Raw genomic sequence first — 18,777 nt, 5'->3', positions numbered from 1 at the left:
AAAGAAATAAAAGAATATGAATGATCAACCCAACACTGTACCACATCATTTGGAGAAACTAAACTTACTCTTGCCCTAAAAATGAATGATATCTGCATTAGTATTAATTTATGAGATAATGTAGAAGTTCTTATAGAGTATGTACAGAAGTTTAGCATAGCAATTAACATAACATTTTATAAATCACAGCAAATAGTATTTTATACGCTCCAGGTTAACTCAATTTATAAATATTCTTGAGTTGTAATTGTTCAGAGAATAGCTCATGTGAACAGATCTATCCTTAAATATTATGGGTAACTGAAGGTGGCCTTGATCCCCTGATTCACTTCCCTCCAAATCTCAAGTTCTGTAGTTACAGACAGACACTACCACCCCCAGATTACTAAAATCTGAATTAGAGGCAATCATACTTGTAATGTTTAACATATTACTGAAAAGACATTTAAAGCCTACTTTGGCTTACATAAGGCCTGCTGCCAAAATGTATACTTTCAGGTGTTATCAGTTTCTCAAAACTAAAATTTAATTTTAGAAATAAAATGCAAGAAGCAAAGTGGTTTAATGACTAAGGTATAATACATTTTACCTCATAAAAACATTTACCAATTATGTATTAATATAAAGAAAGTCAATCAAGTGATCTAAGAAAACAACCTTCTAATTAATTTATTTTGATTTATGCAAATTTTGCTAGAAAAAATAATTACCATTTGAACAAAAAAGGATACCATTAGCAGTGCTTAAAAATTATCATGTGGATGCTAGTTTACCTCTTTCCAAGATTTACTTAGAGAAGGGAAAGAAGAGAATGTGAGCATCAGAAGCTCTCAGGAAGGAAGAAATTAAATCCACAGGAATTTCTAACTGTGAAATACCACAAACATGTAAACATATTGATGGTCAATAAATGGAAGTTAATAATTTTTCCTTGACAATCATTTTGTTTACTTGAAAGAAAGAAAATCTGACATTAATGCTACTACCTACTATAATCTTTATTGCATGGCCAATGTTAGATATTTATAAATACTTAACTATATCTTCATTAGAACTCAAATTAAATGCAGTAATATTGAAGATTAGAGAGGTTATAAAACTTTATTAGAAGATTTACTGTAGTCATAATATATATTTAACTTTTAGAAGTCACCCAAATTGCTTATTATGCTATTATCACTATTATTATTATTATTATTAATTTTATATTCTTCAACATCCACTGCAATTAAGAACACAGACGAAATATGCCTCAGATCATAAAAAATGTATGGAAATAATCTGCCTTGTACCTGTCTTCTCACCTATATATGCAGACAAATGCCTTCAAGAGACAAAGCTGATGAAATTCAAGAGGTAAATACAATTTTACAGAAGCAATATTTTTTTTACAGCTAATACCACTAGAATGCAACTCAGCCTTCTTATATAATGAAAGTAGAGGGTAGTATGAAGGCAGTGAAATTTCTAAATCATCAAACTTATCATGTTAGACAACAGAATAAATTTTAAATTCTTGAGGGAAAATGTCCCAGCCCAACAATTAAAATTTAATTACTTGTACTGAAGAAATCCTGGATGATGTGTTTGGTTATTGTCCTCTTAAATATGTATGTGCACATAATTTGCATGAATTTTCCAGTATCAAAATACTATTGTTAATGTCTAAAATTTATGTTTTTCTAGGACAATAGAACTAATTTAGACATAAAAATTCAATATTATATCAATGTTAGAGATACGTTAAACTGCCATGTACTAATCTAAATCTATGAAATATATTCTCCAAGAGATAAGAAATTTTGAAATGACCAGAGTTTTCTTTATGTACTGTTCAACAATACATAAAAAAAAAGTGATTGTATATCATGCACACTAATGGAAATTCCAGAAAGAAACCCATCACCTTTCATAATGACTATGAGATAATATTAAAACTTAATCAAATCTACACATCACAGGAACAGAAATACCTGAATTTCAATCCACAGAGGCTACATCACCGTGAAGATGCCTGTCGTCTTAATATACTTTCAATTTATCCACAGAGTAGACATGTAATCTAGGTTCCTTTCTAAGAACAGCAGTTCTACACTCGTAACTTACTTCATAGTAGCTAAGCTGACTCTAAGGAAACAGGGTTAGAACACAAACCTACAAACCATGAAGCCTCCAACAGCATTTTGCTTTCTAAAGAGCAACTTTCTTTTGTAATGTACTTATTTTCTTCCACAATTGTGTTTGTAAAGTAGAATGTAACATAGATTCATTCAACTATGCATACTAACATATTTATCCACTCAGAATACATTTCGTCAAAAGAAAATCAGAATTTGATTATTTTGATTATTTGATTATTTTGATTATTATCTACAGGGAATATCCTAAAATACAACATATCTCTAAAATTTATTTTCTTTATTAAAGGAAACTTCCTACTCATTGATCTCCATCTCTTCCCCCACAAATCCTCTCTGTCCCCCTTACATTGCTCAGTGCCTCTGGTAAAGACCTTTCTCTTGCAGAATAAGTTGATCGCTAAGATTCTCCACAAAAGTGAGAACATGTAGTATTGTATTTCCATGCCAGCTCCACCCACGTTATTGTGAGTGACGGGATTTTCTTCTATTTTCTGTTCTATAGTTTTTCACTGTGTAGACATAACACACTATCCTCATTCATTCATTCATTCGTGTATATTTAGATTGTTTTTGTGTTTTTGCTATTGAAAATCAGATCAAAATGTACTGAATGTACAAAAGTAAATAGTTTGTGTTCTTGGGGCTTTTCTTTAAATTAGTTACATATTAGGACCATATTGTATATTAAACTCAATGACTCAAGTTGGGTAAATACAGAAAAGAAAAAAAATCTTGGAAGCTTCTGAAATAGCAAACTGGTGGTAGTAGTAGTAGTAGCAGCAGCAGCAGCAGCAGCAGCAGCAGCAGAGGAAATTGGAGCTATAAAAAACTGGACAAGATTAACATATAGTCACTATTAAAGTGACAACTATTAGATATTGTTAGTTTATCAGAGGCACTGAAATTGAAATATAGAGAACGCTAGTAAACTACTTTCTAAAAAATTTAAGAATGTTAATATAGTTGTTAAAAGATGAGTCTGGGGTTAAAAGGGGAGTCTTGGGAATTCAGGTTTTCTGAAGTTTTCTGTGTTTTTGTTTTTGTTGTTGTTGTTGTTTGGGTTTGTTGCAAGAGAAACCAAGCAGCTATTTGAATCTTCAAGATCAGAGAACAGCTGACTCAGTATCAAACTCATCTGAAAAAATGAAATCACCAGGCACTAATTACTACAGTTCAAAGAAAGAGAAATAAGAGCTGGTTATGAGGCTAAGAAATAGAACCAAAGGCAGGAACAGTAATCATGACAGCATCCAGTAAGTAAAGAAGAATGTCCACCATGATGACCTGGAAGCCAGAGACTGCAGGAAAAAGCAATAGACTATAACAAAAGCTGTGCACAGGCTTAATATGAAAAAAGGCTCTGGTGCTCAGTTCTCTACCCTCACAAACTACCATCCCAGTGACATGGATTAGGTAATTCAGTTTGTTGAACCAAATCAGCAGTTTGTAAAGGACTCAACTCATTTGGATGGCTAAAATTACTTGGCTTTATAAATATACTAAATTAAATACATATCTCAGAAATATACAATAATAATAGTTGAGAAGTCATACAGTTGTCAAAAACAGCCATCTGATATTAGGAAAAAGATAAAAGGGTAGGAAAATAAAAACCATGAGCACACTTCTTCTTTATTTAATATTTATCCCTAAAGCAAAAAAAATACCAATTTGAGAAATTTGGAATGGAATGAACAACTGCAAATCTGAGCAATTTTAATTAAATTAAAATATTTTCCAAATCAAATTTTGTGATTGTTCGTCTAATATTTGAAGGATTAGCAAACATGTCACATCAATCTTATTTTATTTTTTACATATTTACTTAACAGATCGATCACTGTCCTCACTCCTGGTCTACCCCTCCCACCATCCCTTCCATTATATCCATCCTCTTCTCCTCTGAGACAGAGGAGATCTTTCCTGGCTATTCCACCACTCTGGCACATCAGTTCTCTACGGGGATAAGCACTTCTCTCATCAATGACAGATAAGATAGCTGAATTAGGGGAAGAGATTCCACATACAGTCAACAGCTTTAAGGATAGCCCCCACTCCAGTTGTTTGGGATCCACATAAGAACCAGCTATCCATCTGTTACATATACTAGGGGGCTTAAGTCCACCCAATGTTTGCTCTTTGTTTAGTGTTTCAGTCTGGAAATCCCCCAAGGTTAGTTGAGTCTCTCAGTCTTCCGGTGGAGATCCTATCCCCTTCAGGGCCCTCAGTCCTTCCCCTAGATCTTCCATAAGGGTCCCCAAGCTCCATCCAAAGTTTGGCTGTGGGTCTCTGCATCTGTCTGTGTCAAGTGCTGAGTGGAGCCTTGCAGAGCACAGCCATGCAAGTCTCTGTCTTCAAGCATAACAGGATCATTAATAGTGTAAGGAATTGGTGTTTGCCCATGGGATGGGTGAAAAGATTTTCACGCTGCAGCTTGGAACAGATAACACCAGACCAGACGGTTCCACGAGGGGGAGTTTATTTAGGGTGGAGGGAAGAGAGCGAGAGAAGGGAGAGCAGAGAAGAGAAGTAGAGGAGTAGAGGCTGGACATGACCATGTGGAGAGAGGGGGAAGGGAAGGGGGGAAGGGAAAAGGAAGCCTCCTGGTGTCGGGCCAAGGGAACAAGAGGAACAAGAGAGAGAGAGAGAGGAGGGGGCAGGCAGCCCCCTAGTGGGCAGGCCTACCTGGCCTTCAGGTAACTGTGGGGAGGAGCATACCTGGCTGCTGCCAGGTAACTGTGGAGGTGGAGTTTAGATAGAATACTAACAATGGGTCTCTGGTTGAGCTGGTTGTTAGTTAGCCATTCCCTCAGTCTCTGCTCGATCCCTTGTCACTGCATTTCTTGAAGGCAGGATTAATTTGGGGTCAAAAGTTTTGTGGGTGAATTAGTGTCCCTATTGCACCACTGCAGTTCCTGCCGGGCTACAGGAGGTGGAATCTTCAGGTTCTCTATCTCCACTGTTATAAGGTCACCCCCATTGATTCTAGAGTGCCTTCGCTATCCCAGGTATCAGGCATGTACTTAAGGTGTCCCCTAACTATGCCAGCCGCAGACTCAATTCATTCTCATGGTCATCTGTCCATCTCACCTGTCTTTTCCCACAGCTGATCCTGAAACTACTCCCATTGCCTTCCCCATCTCCTCTACTACCCACTTCCCTCTCTCCATCTGTCTCCTGCAACTATTTTATTCCTGCTTCTAAATGACATTTGAGCATCCTCACTTGTGCCTTCCATCTTGTTCTGCTTCTTTGGGTCTATGGATATCCTGCATTTTATGGCTAATATCCACTTATTAGTGAGTACTTATAATATCACTTATATTATCACCATGGTATAGTTGATTCTTGAGGTAGAACTGTTCTCAGTTTTCTGAGAACCCATCAAATTGATTTTCAAAGCAGTTTTACAAGTTTACATTCGCACCAGCAGTGATGGAGTATTGCCCTTGCTCCACATCCACACCAGTACGTGCTATCTCTTGAATTTTTGATCTTAGCCATTATGATAGGTCTAAGATAGAGCCTCATAGTTGTTTTGATTTGCATTTCCCTGATGACTAAGGACTTTGAACAATTCTTTAAGTGGCTGAATACAGGCTTTTAAATTAGACCTAAAGATTCTTTGAACTTCCACATTGTCAATTATTATGTCTCCATTTTCATTTCTGATTTTGTTTATTTGGATATTGTCTCTCTGCATATTGTTTCCATTGGCTAAGAGTTTCTCTATCATGCTGATTTTCTCAAAGAACCAGATCTTTATTTTGTTGATTCTTTGTATTGTTTTCTTTGTTTCTAATTGATTGGTTTCTGCCCTGATTTTGATTATTTCCTGCCTTCTGCTCTTCTTTGGCATGCCAGCTTCCTTTTTTTCTACAGCATTCATGTGTACTTTTAAATTACTGGCATGAGAATTGTTTGATTTCTTTATGGAGACACTTAGTGCTATGAAATTTGCTCTTAGCACTGCACTCATTGCATCTCATAAATTTGAATATGTTGTGCCTTCATTTTCATTGACTTCTAGAAAGTATTTAATCTCTTTCCCTATTTCTTCCCTGACCCGAGATCATTTAGAGAATTGTTCAGTTTCGATGAAAATTTGGGCTTTCTCTTATTCCTATTGTTGAAGTCCAGCTTTAATCCATGGTGGTCTAATAAAATACAAGGCATTATTTCAATATTTTTGTATTTGCTGAGGCTTGCTTTATGACCAACTATATGGTCAGTTTTGGAGAAGGGTCTATGAAATGATGAGAAGAAAGTATAATCTTTCATGTTTGGGTGAAATATTCTGTAGATGTTAGGTCCATTTGATTCATAATGTCAGTAAGTTTGTTTATTTCTCTGTTCAGTTTTTGTGTGGATGACCTGTCAATTGATGAAGTATCCCACTGTTTATGTGTCCGGTTCATTATGCAACTTAAACTTTATAAATGTGGATGCCCTTGTGTTTATGGCATAGATGTTCAGAATTGAGATATCTTCTTGGCATATTTTTCCGTTGATGAATACGCAATGTTCTTCTTTGTCTCATTTTGTTAACTTTGGTTGAAAGTCTATTTTGTTAGAAATTAGAATGGCTACTCCAACTTGCTTCTCAGATCTATTTGCATGAATAAATTTTCTCCAGTCTTTTACTTTGAGGTAATATCTTTATTGTCAAGGTATAATTCTTGTATGCAGCAGAAGAATGGATCCTGTTTTCACATCTATTCTGTTAGCTTATGTCATTTTATTGGAGAATTTTAATGTATATTCTGCTTATGCTGGAGAAGCTAGAGCTAAGTTTTTATTTCCTCTCAATTTAAGAATGTCTCAATTTAAGAATGTCTAGTCATGAAAAGGAGTAATTGCACAGTCACTCTCAAGAATCAACCTCAGCCTGTGAAGAGGTCAGCTCAGGAACTTTGGAACACTTCCCCCCACAAACACCCCCCACCCCTGAAAGGAAAGGCTAATTAATATTCCTGGTCAGCTCAGGAACTTTTGGACACTTGCTGGATATTAGAGGCTGATTAACATTCCTCAGACCACAGGGGAGGGAACTCACCTGGAGGTGGGAAAGACCCAGAGCACATTGGGCAGGATTAACCAACCCTTGCCACCTGCAGACAAGGGAAGTCCCTGCCACCTCATTCCCTAAAGACCAATCAGATTAAAACTGTTCTGACAATCATGTTGTGCCTAGTCACTGTTTCTCTAGTCTACCCTTAAACTGTATAAAAACTGACCAAATAGGCTGTCTGGGGTCACTGCCTCTATTTCAGGTGCAGGACAACCCAATTGTGTTGGAACAATAAAATTCCTCTTGCTTTTTACATCAATTCACAACTTGACATGGTTCACTCAAGGGGTCCCCAGTAAGCTAAGGCTCCCAAGAGTCTTACACTTGAAGCATTTCTGAGAGAAGAGATGTCTTGGAGCAGCAAAACAAATGACTCAAAGTCAAATCTGGGTTACAATCTGACAGCCTGTGTTCTACTTGAGATGGCTCTCTAAGCAGCTCTCTGTAGATAGCTATTGACTCTGTATTCTGCTTGGACCCATGTTTTACTGGAGACAGCTCTCTCTTGCTAGAAACAAATTTTAAAAGCTTTCTGGGTAGCTCGTGGATTTTTCAGAAAAGCTGCTATAGAAAATTCTTGGGTTTTCTAAAAAAATGTCTAAAAGGGCTGGATTTTTCTCTCAAAGTCTCTCTCTCTCTCTCTCTCTCTCTCTCTCTATCTCTATCTCTATCTCTATCTCTCTCTCTCTCTCTTTCTGCTAGAAAAAAAATCTAAAAGAGCTATGTTAACTCTCTAAGTAATTCTTAGAATTTCTGACCAAGGTCGGAAATCCTGTTAGAAAAAGTTCTTGAAGAGCTTTGTTTGCTCTCCAGAGATCTCCAGAGAGCTCAGCTCTCACTAGAAAAAAAATTCTAAAAAGAGAAGAGTTACTTTCTGCTAGTTTATCTTATGCAGACTAAAAATCCATTTGTTTTTTAATTACATATCAATTCAATTATTTGTTCATGTTCTTTCTTGACCATCCCATAAATCAGCATTCCATGATCTTACACTCTTGACTCTTCTATTTTTTAACATCACAATAGAATTCAGGAATCTGCCTGTCTTTGTAAACTTAGCTGTGTAGGATCTTGCCCTGAAATCACCAGTCCCTAAATCTCTTTATCTCTTTCCTTAGTATCTTTCTGGCAATTCGGCTCATAGTCCAGTTACCTCTGTTCCTTTAAGCTATGAATCTCCTTATACAATTTTTATTGCATCCTTATATTTTGCAGTTGAGAAATTATGTATTTTCAAACTCATGTTTTCAGTGTTCTATTCCACAGCCTGAAGGGCTGTCCTGAAGATCACTGCATTCTACCTTTTGGTGAAACATTAGACACACTCTTGCCTTCTGAACTCATGGACATTCCTCGAAGGAAGAACATGAAAGTATGTACACTATTATACAAACAAGCCTTATGCCCAAAGCAACCTTCACATTCATGGAGGCCTACTGCCTACTGCCTCTGTTCCAGATACAAGAAACCATGTCATACTGTCCCTTATATTGCCAAGCCAAACTCAGCAAGTTACTAACTTCATTCTGTTGGGATTCACAAAATAAAAACCCTTTAGAGCATATTTTTTTGTTGTTCCTGGTCCTGCTGGGTAAAAATGGGAAATACCTTCCTCAACCTGTTGATCAAATGCTTCTTGGCTCTATACACCCATGCAGACAGTGGGAATCTGTCTTTCCTAAATCTCTGGTTTTCCCATGTCTACACTCCAAAGAATTTAGTAATTTGGATCTATGAAGACAAGAGCATCCCCTATGCTATGTGTGTTGCTCAATTATTCTCTACTGGGATGCGTTATAATGAGAGATTCATGTTGTTTGTATAACTTGTGATTGCTGTGTGGTTATATCACATTGAGTCATTGGTTTACTCTCAGGCTTGTCTTAGAAACCATGTGCAATTTTTATAGTTGTTCTTATTAGAGCATCTTACATTTAATTAATCATCACCAAGATAGTTTTCACATTTAATTCCTACAATGACAACATCCTTGATGAGATTTACTGTGACTCACTTCCCCTGCTGAAGCTGGCCTGTGGTGGCAGGGATACCAGAAAGATACCAGGCTACAGTGTACTTGCTCTTGGATTTGAATATGATGATTCCTACTTCCCTCATCTTGGCTTCCTACCTCTTCATTATTGCTACTGCAAGAAATATATCTGACACTTGAAAACTGTATTTTTAAACTCCTTAAAAATTCTTATATGTATCTTCATAGTGTTATAACTGCTCCAGCCCACGGAGATTCGATGAGAACCTAGGGAAGGGGGTGAAAGAATGAAGGGACAAAAGACACAAAGACATAGAACAAGTCTGAGGTTCTGATCAAGCTCTGAAACTTTACTTTCAGGGACAGATTATAGACACAGTAAATTGGGAAGTTTAGGCAAGGGTCATTGCTTAGGGCTTTCCCACTGTATCCTTATTGTCTAAGACCATCCCACTGTCATATCCTTGTTGCCCTAGACCATCCAACTGTCATAACCGACTCCCAGGAAATACCAGACGTTCTTTAAGTTCCCGGGACCTGAGACCCTCAAACATCCTTTCTTAACCTTGTCTTGACTAGTCTTTCCAGAACAGCAGGTAATTTCCTGGGTTTGGCTTCCAGCATATAACTACTTTTGGAAACTATGTCAATCATTTTAGATGGTATTAGAAGACTCTATGGACAATATCTGGGGGAAAACAATAATCAACAGTCTACCTAGATGTGAATCCAAGGAGCTAAAATAGTGAATGGCATGCAAGGTATTCCTACCAGTGAAAGAGTGACCTGTTTTATACTGTGGCTTAGTTTAAAAGGCTAATTAGTGTGACCAATGCTACACAGAATCAGACTCATCACTGAGACTGAGTCAAAGCCTGCTAGATTCAAGGCTATAATTTAGTTACTCAGATGCAAAGAGAACCTTGAACACAAAGGTATGCTAGTAGAAGAACGTAGAACACTGTGAAATGATAGTAGTGACAAAGACAGTAATGTTAATAATAGCAGGTAATCCTGACAGCATGTAGCCTGTTCCAGAAACTGGCTCAGGCATCACATTTATAGACTTAACATTCATGGAAACCCCATCAGATTGTTACTATTCCCATTTTGTAGTTGAAGAAATTAAGGCATAGAAACTTTAACCAAACTAAAAAATGCAGGAGTGGGTGAGGAGGTAGAGGAGCACCCTCACAAAGATCAGTCAATTATATCACAACTTAATTTTTTCTTTTGACTCTATATCCTATTATTGTAGAAATTGGTTAATTTCATCACAAATCCATTCCTTTCCTCTGTTAGAAATGCTAGAAGCAACTAGCTTGCATCACTATTTTACTTATTTTTTCACAAATTACCAAGAGTCTTATATACAAGTTCCTAAATTCTTAACTTCATGAAGCAAATCCATCAGGTATTTCTGTCCAGGTATATTCTGCATTCTCCATACTACCAAGGGAGCCTATCATAATTGTATGTGTTGGAAAATTGCCAAGTCTTCTCCTTACTTAACAAACTTACCCTTACTGTTCTGTTTCTCTAGAAACACTGGCACCACAATGTGTATGATATAAGATCCTCTAAGGAACAAAACTAATAGATTTATTTGAGTGGCTTACAGGCTGTGTTCTAAGAAGTTCAGCAGTGGTTGTCTTCTGATAGAAAAGCCAAGGATTCAGTAGTTGTTCAGTCCATGATACTGGACCTTCCGACAGTCTTAGAGAGGAGCCAGTTTTCAGTTTACATTGGAATCCTAAAGAAATATGTTTGAACATCTATGAAGGAATGGGTCAGTATAAATGAACTTACCAGTGATAATGAGGGCAAGCATATAGAAAGCAAAAGCTTCCTCTTCCATGACCTATATGTGATGTCATCAGATGTTGTAGCTCAAATATAGAATGGTTCTTCTAACAGCAAACAATCCAGCCAAGAAAAATAGCTCATAGATATGGCCAGCTGCTTTAGTTTTATCTAACTTCAAATGTACTAATATTGACAAGCAAGATAGCCATCACATGGCATTATCCTCTCCTCATTATTTCTTTATATTTGGAGGCTTTACGCTCTATTATAGGAATATAAACATATAAACACATACATACATTGGATATTACTAGCCAAAAGTCAACAAAGTTTAAACCCTTCAGCCTGCCTCTCTCCCAGGAGGTCTGTTGTAACCAGAGACACAGGAAGTCCAAGAACAAAAATGGAGCAGAGACTGAGGGAAAGGCCATCCTAAGATCAGCCAAACATGGAATCCATCCCATGTGCAGGCACCAAACCCTGACACTATTACTGATGCCATGTTGTTCTTGAAGACAGGAGCCTAGCATGGCTGTTCTCTGACAGGCTAATCAGCAGCTGACTGAAACAGATGCAGATACTTACAGCCAACTACTGAACTGAGGTCACAGACCCCTATGGAAGAGTTAGAGGAAGGACTGAAGGAGCTGAAGGGGATTGTAACCCTATAGAAAGAACATCACCTAACCTGGACCCCTCAGAGCTCCCAGAAGTTAAGCCACCAACCAAAGAGCATACATGGGCTGGTCCATGGCACCTGCTATAGATGTAGCAGAGGGTTGCCTTGTATGATCTCAGTGGGAAAGGATGCACTTGATCTTGTAGAAACTTGATCCCCCAGGGAAGTCAGATGCTATCAGGGTGTGGTAAAAGTGGGTGGGTGGGTGGGAGAGCACACTCTCAAAAGCAAAGGGGAGGGGCAAAGGGATGAAGAACTCATGGAGGGAGGAACTCATGAAAGGAGGACCAAGAAGGGAGGCAACATTTAGAAAGTAAATAAATAAAATAATAAAATAAAATATAGAAAACTGAGAAGAAATAGGTCTGGAGGAATAGGGAAGAAATTAAGGATAGACTTGATCCAAACAAATTACATCATTGGATGATTAAAATATGATATGTAATAGAACATTATTTAACCATAAAATAATGAAACCCCACATTTGCATCAAAATGTACAAACATGTAAAAGAAGATATTTTACTAGGTGAAACAAAATAGAATCAGAAAAGCAAGTACTTTATGTTCTCTCATATATAAATAATTAAACATACTGAAATAATATATAAAATTAATATATTTTAATCCAACAAAATAATTCCTAAGTTAAAATATATGTGTATAGCTTAGAAAATATTTTATCACTAACAATAATTGAAAATATTAATATAATGACACTCATAGATACTTTGCATTGAAACTCTAGTAATTTTCCTGGGGAAAGCACCTTATAGATTTCAACAAAGTAAGGTAATTTCAACATGAGGTAAGACTAGCTGTCTTTATTCTTTCTCAAATGAGAGATCTGAGAAGTTAAGTTTATATAAATCCAACAATCAGGAAATAATAAACTAAAAAGTATGGCAACAGGATGTAACTCTTAATTATTTTTTCTAAACTTTTTCACCTGTGGATTTTTTAAATCTTAGAATATTAAGAAGACATTGCAGTTTCATCTTAGAAACCAAGTAAAGCTTACTGTGAAGTCACTTGTATAACAGTCTCCCAGTAGCAACATATGGTTACCTTCCCTCATACTTCCTGAATTATTTGCCCTTGAGTATTTATCCTAAAGTATGTCAACATCTGGTACAGATCATGCGTTTTGCTTTATCTAGAACTGTACTACTTTATGTCATTAGTGTCAAGCAAACATGTATTCTTCATTATACTTTATTCTCTTCACATTGAAAGTTATTAAACTAACATGACAGTTTCTCCAGTTTCTGTATTGACTTTTACAATTTTAGAAGCAAATAAATTGCCTGAAAAACATGAACAAAGTTACACTATTTGTTATTAATTAGTTTGCATTGAAAAATATCTTATGATTCTGATCATTTTAAAATATTTTTATTTATTCTATGGAAATTTCATTCAATATAAAATATATTTTGATCTTATTCACACCAGAACCTCCCTCCATCTCCCACCAAAATTCTTCAACCCATCTGACTTGTTATTATTATTATTATTATTATTATTAGCCACTCCCTGGCTCCAATTAGTGCTGACCATATGCAAATGATTATGTAGGTGTCCAGTGGTGTACAGACTACTTACAAGACGGTAAAGTCTGGAAGAAAAATAACTATCTCAGAAGATAACAGATGCCAATAGCTTCTCCAGCTAGGAGATGGGTCACAGAAGCCCCTCCCTGTCCATTTTGAAATTTTCATTGTTATTATCTTCTGCAAGTCTTGTGAAGGCAATCATAGTTTCTGTGAGTTTATGAGTTTATGTCCTACTCATCCTTCTTGTCTAATATTCTATGGACCAGCTCTTCTGTAAGGTTTATTCGATGTAGATTGCCCATCATCTATGAAAATACATAGTTCTTATTCTCAGCACTTGAACAATTATGAGTCTCTGCATTCGCCCATATACATTGCAAAAAGAAACTTCTCTAAGCAAGGTTGAGAATAGTACAAATCTACAGGTATAAACATACATATTAGTAAGTGAATCTAACAACATGATTATTTAGGAAAGCATCATAACAGGTTATCCCTGGCTACAATACCAGCATGAAACCACTCTTACGGAGAATGTCTCACATCCAATAAGAATGTGAACAATTACTTACACAGCTGTCATGCTACTATTAAACTAATTTGAATAATTCATCTGATAGGTTTGTGTTGTGACATGAAGTACACAGTGTGAGGTAAGTTCTTTGATTTCTTTTATCCTCCAGCAGCCTGCATCACATTGTTATGTTCCAGAGGAATAATCAGTAAAATGCGAATCATCATAATTATACCATTTATGACTCACTAAAATTGTATTAATAAGTAGTTAGCAAAGTATCCAACATCACAAAAATGATTAGTAGAAACTATTACAAAAGTATCAAAGTTGATAAATTGTTTTAAGTTAGTATGTCATGTTGCTGTAAAAGAAAAATAACATTAGCCATAATTCTCATATTTCCTAATAAGGCATCTTTCTTATGATTTCAAATTCAAGTAGTGATATGTAAGTAATAGTAGATATGACTACTGCAAAATATATCTACATATAATGTCAGAACGAGTGAGCTTCACCACAAAAGCAATACGGCTAAAGATCTATCAAGTTTCATAGACTGTCCTTGGAACCTGAATGTAGCTCAGTAAGTAGAATGTTATCTTATATTCATGAACTCTTGGGGTCCATCCCCAACATAACATAAAACGGAGCAACAGGTGTACTTTGAGTATGAGTGATGGAGAAAATAATACCAGAATTTCACAGTCATCCTTAGTTACAGAATGAGCTCAAGAAGAACATGAATTATATGACACTTTATCAAAAATTAATGAATTGTTTTAAATTATTGAAGTAAAAAATATTACCTTCCTGCAATGCCTCATCACTTTATCAGAACAAACACAGATTTTACATTTAAAATGCATTGGACACAAAACATAATTGCACTTCGTTCTTTAATTTGTATAAGGCAATTACTTCCATATATAATTGCTTGACTATAATAGTAATCATATTTCTAAGAGTTTTTGAAAATAGTTATTTTTGTAAAGAGTGGTTCCCTATACAAAATTAAACCATTTTAGTCATTTTCTTATTTTGCATTGAACAAGAAAATAAGCAGATTTTGGCTTAATTGCCTTTCAAACAGTTTTAAAGCTATGAACCCCTGAGGTTGGAGAGATCATATACTCAAGGGAATCTGAGCAGGCATAAGTTGCCTGGATCTACCTTGTCGTCTACTGTTGGTTTTGAATGTGAGAGTAGCAGGTAAGTGCTCTATCCTGGCTGGATATTGAAGAATCTGTCTAGTCATTTTTTTACATGAAATATATATAAATTAGTTATTTTTGCATAGAATACATATAAATCTGCCATCAGATAGTTTGACCAGTTTTTAGAAGCTCTTAAACACTTGTGATATCTATTAGCTCTTAGGGTTATGCTCTGACCTCTAGATTAATATATTCAAATATAAAATGCCACAAAGCCAACCAGCAACTGATACCCTGATAACTTGATGAAAAAGGGTTACTTTCTGACTAAGTAGTAGATCCCCTAAAAAAAAAAAGCTGTTGAATTATTGTTAGCTATTTAGCAAGCATCAATTTGATGATTTTTGAAAATGTTTCCATTAATATTTAAAGACATAAAATATGAGGTATTTGAAAAATAAATGAAATCTTATATGTGGAATAATAACTGTGCTGTGCTAACTAACTCAGAGAAAGTCGTTCTAAATGACTGACTATGATTTTTATAAATAACAACTACGACACCTGTCATGAGAACCAGAAAATTAGAATCAGAAGATATTAAGTTTCAAGTTGAATCCAGGAGTTTCTAGATGTTTTTAACAGAAAATTTTTGTATAATTATAACTTTTGCTAAAATTGTTTTTATTCTGTATGATCTGTTTTACAATAAATGATTCATAATGTCATAACAAAAGTTAACACCAACATTATACAAACATTAAATTTTATAGTGAAGAGGGGCAAGTTAAATTAATGGGTATGTGCTATTAGTTAATTGTTAGTGGTCAGGTGATAATAGATAAAAAATGGATAGGAGAAAAGACAGGGGAGGTAGGGGAGATTGCAGTTCATTGCTTGGAGAACACATTTTTAAAGTCATTTAAGAGTATATTAAAATCTGAGACTATGAATTTTAGATCTGTAAAGGTACAAGGAAGATAAGCATTCCAACAACAGTCAAAAATAACTAGGAATTCATTGAGTATGTGTTATTCAAGGACAGACAGAGGGTAAAGGTAAGAGTGGAAAGAAGTATAACAGTTCTGAGTAGAAAGATAGCCAGGGCCAGGCATAAACATGGGGCCTCAGAACTTTTGGAAGTATCATGGTCATTTCTAAGAATAGGTTGAAGAATTACTTGTGTATAGAACAAAAGAATACCATATTAAACTGATATTTATACATGACCACTCTGGATGCCATGCTGACTCAAGTAGGGTAAAGACAGAGGTAGGAGATAACAAGAAGACTTTAACAATAATAGAGAATTTTTAAAAAGCTGTTTGCATATAAGAATCAAATGTTGGACCAGTAGAAATTATGTAGGTCTTGCATCCATTTTGGTAAATAATCAGAGACAACATGAAGCTAGAGTTCAGTAGCAAATGTGACCAAATAAATTTCTACAGTGTAGAATAATGCCTCTGTCCAAAGTGTATATCGAAGAGAAATTGATATTAATAACAATGCAGAGATGAATTTTTCCTCAGATTCTCAGAGGTCTTCCTATTATTCATATTAAGTAGGCATTTAAACCCAAGTACCTGAATTATATGGCAGAAAAAGAGCCATGAAATTTATCATTAAAAATAATTCACATATGCTAAGTGTTTAAAGTCATCAGGATGTATTCAACAAATTCCGATGGGTATGTGATAATAAAGAGGCCTTTTTGGTTCAAAAGCTGAAATGGTGATACTGAGATGATGCAGCAAAAGAATAGAAAAATGACTCAAGAAGCTATGAGAACTTGGTGAACAGGCAAACCATTTGTTGTCCAACAGACAGAATCAACAGCTATGCCAAATACTACAGAAATCAAGTCAGATCTCTCTCTCTCTATATATATATATATATATATATATATATGTGTGTGTGTGTGTACATATATATATATATATATGTGTGTGTGTGTGTGTGTGTGTGTGTGTGTGTGTGTATATATATATATACACATACACACATGAGGCCGCTAAATTTGTAGTGAAGTAAGCTTCTGACAGCCCCCATGGTGCATCACATGTCTTTGTATACTTTACTCAGAAATAAGTCTGGTTATTGGGATTGCTATTTAATAATATGAATATAAGAAATGAATATACAAGAGATGAATGTACCTCTCTAGTTATTAAGATAATGATCATATAAATGAAAAACATTTGCCAGAAGTTTTATTTGGTTACTAAATACAAATTATTTCTAAATGAACCTTTGGAGTGTTGCATGTCAGGCTACTATGATTACCAGGAGAAAAAGTCTAATTTACCCACTTGACATTTCTTTCAGGAGTCATTAGAAAACAATTCTCTGTTTTATCTTCTAAGGAGAGTCTTTACAACCATGAAGGGAGGCAACCACACAGTATCTGAGTTCATCCTTTTGGGATTCACCTCTGACCCTACCACACAATTGGTCCTGTTTGTGATGTTTCTCATTATGTACACATTGACTGTGTTAGGAAATAGCACTCTCATCATATTGATCTGCAATGACTCCAGGCTCCACACACCCATGTATTTCTTCATTGGAAATCTGTCTTTTCTGGATCTCTGGTTGTCTACTGTCTACACTCCAAAGATCCTAATGATATGTATCTCTGAAAATAAGAGCATCTCCTTTGCTAGCTGTGTAGCTCAATTCTTCTTCTCTGCTGGACTGGACTATAGTGAGTGTTACCTGTTGGCTGCTATGGCTTATGACCGCTATGTGGCCATCTCAAAGCCACTGATTTATTCTCAGGCTATGTCTGTAAAACTGTGTGCATTTTTTGTAGCAGCCTCTTATATGGGTGGCTTTATTAACTCTTCCATTATCACCAAGAAAACCTTTACCTTTGACTTCTGTCATGACAACATCATTAATGACTTTTTTTGTGACTTGCTTCCTTTGGTGAATCTGGCTTGTGGTGGCAAGGAAGGATACCAGGCCCTGATGTACTTCCTCCTGACCTCCAATGTAATGATACCCATTGCCCTAATCCTGGCCTCCTATATCTTCATCATTGCCACTATCTTGAGGATCCGCTCTACTCAGGGCCGCCTCAAGGCCTTCTCCACCTGTTCCTCCCACCTCATCTCTGTGACCTTGTACTATGGCTCTATTCTCTACATCTACTCTCGCCCCCGTACCACCTATTCTTTAGATACAGACAAAATTATTTCAACATTTTACACAGTAGTTTTCCCCATGTTGAATCCCTTCATCTATAGCCTGAGGAATAAAGATGTGAAAGAGGCTCTGAATAAACTCTTCAAGATTATTCCTTTATGAGAAACAAAGAACAAACAAATTACTTATGCATGTAAGGATGTAAGGATGCTGTTCATCTCCCCAAAAATATAGATGAAATTACTTCCATCACTTTACATGACATTTCAGGAGATATACTACAGTAAGTAAGTAAATGTACGTGATAATATGTACAGGCTTGTGTTGATGTTAATGATTTTAGAATACAAATAAAACTCCAAATTGACAATTGATTGTCTAGCTATGATGAGCCACAGCTCACTATTGTAGCAGAAAATTAAGCTAATTAATATATGAAGACAATATGTACATAATTATTGGTTTTGAATGAGAATATGTGTTCAGTTCATTTCACTCCTTTCCCATGACTACAAGTCAATGTGTGTCCTTTTTTATTTTTACCCAACTTTATTAATGAAACTAGAAATATATATCATTCTAGAAGTAAACATGTTTCCAAACTAAAAATACTATAGAAAACATTATAGCAAGTATTCTTAAAATTTATTTGTGTCAGAAACACATACCCACTTCCCTGCTTTGGGGTCAGGGTTTCTCAGTCTATCATGT

The 18,777-nt window shown here is 35.7% G+C and overlaps 1 protein-coding gene across 1 annotated transcript; it reads left to right on the top strand.

Moving 5' to 3' along the window:
* The first annotated feature begins 17,298 nt into the window (after positions 1–17,298).
* On the top strand, positions 17,299–18,228 carry LOC114631077 (olfactory receptor 1013-like). The gene has a single exon (XM_028779379.1). It carries the CDS (start codon positions 17,299–17,301, stop codon positions 18,226–18,228), a length of 930 nt encoding a protein of 309 aa, XP_028635212.1.
* The last annotated feature ends 549 nt before the right edge of the window (positions 18,229–18,777 follow it).

The sequence above is a fragment of the Grammomys surdaster genome, unplaced genomic scaffold (genome assembly GCF_004785775.1).
Source record: "Grammomys surdaster isolate TR1022 unplaced genomic scaffold, NIH_TR_1.0 350, whole genome shotgun sequence".
NCBI lineage: Eukaryota > Metazoa > Chordata > Mammalia > Rodentia > Muridae > Grammomys > Grammomys surdaster.
This window is presented reverse-complemented; position numbering and strand designations above follow the sequence as displayed.

Excerpts from the sequence above, each read along its gene's own strand:
- LOC114631077 (XM_028779379.1), top strand. The coding sequence starts at position 17,299 with ATGAAGGGAGGCAACCACACAGTATCTGAGTTCATCCTTTTGGGATTC.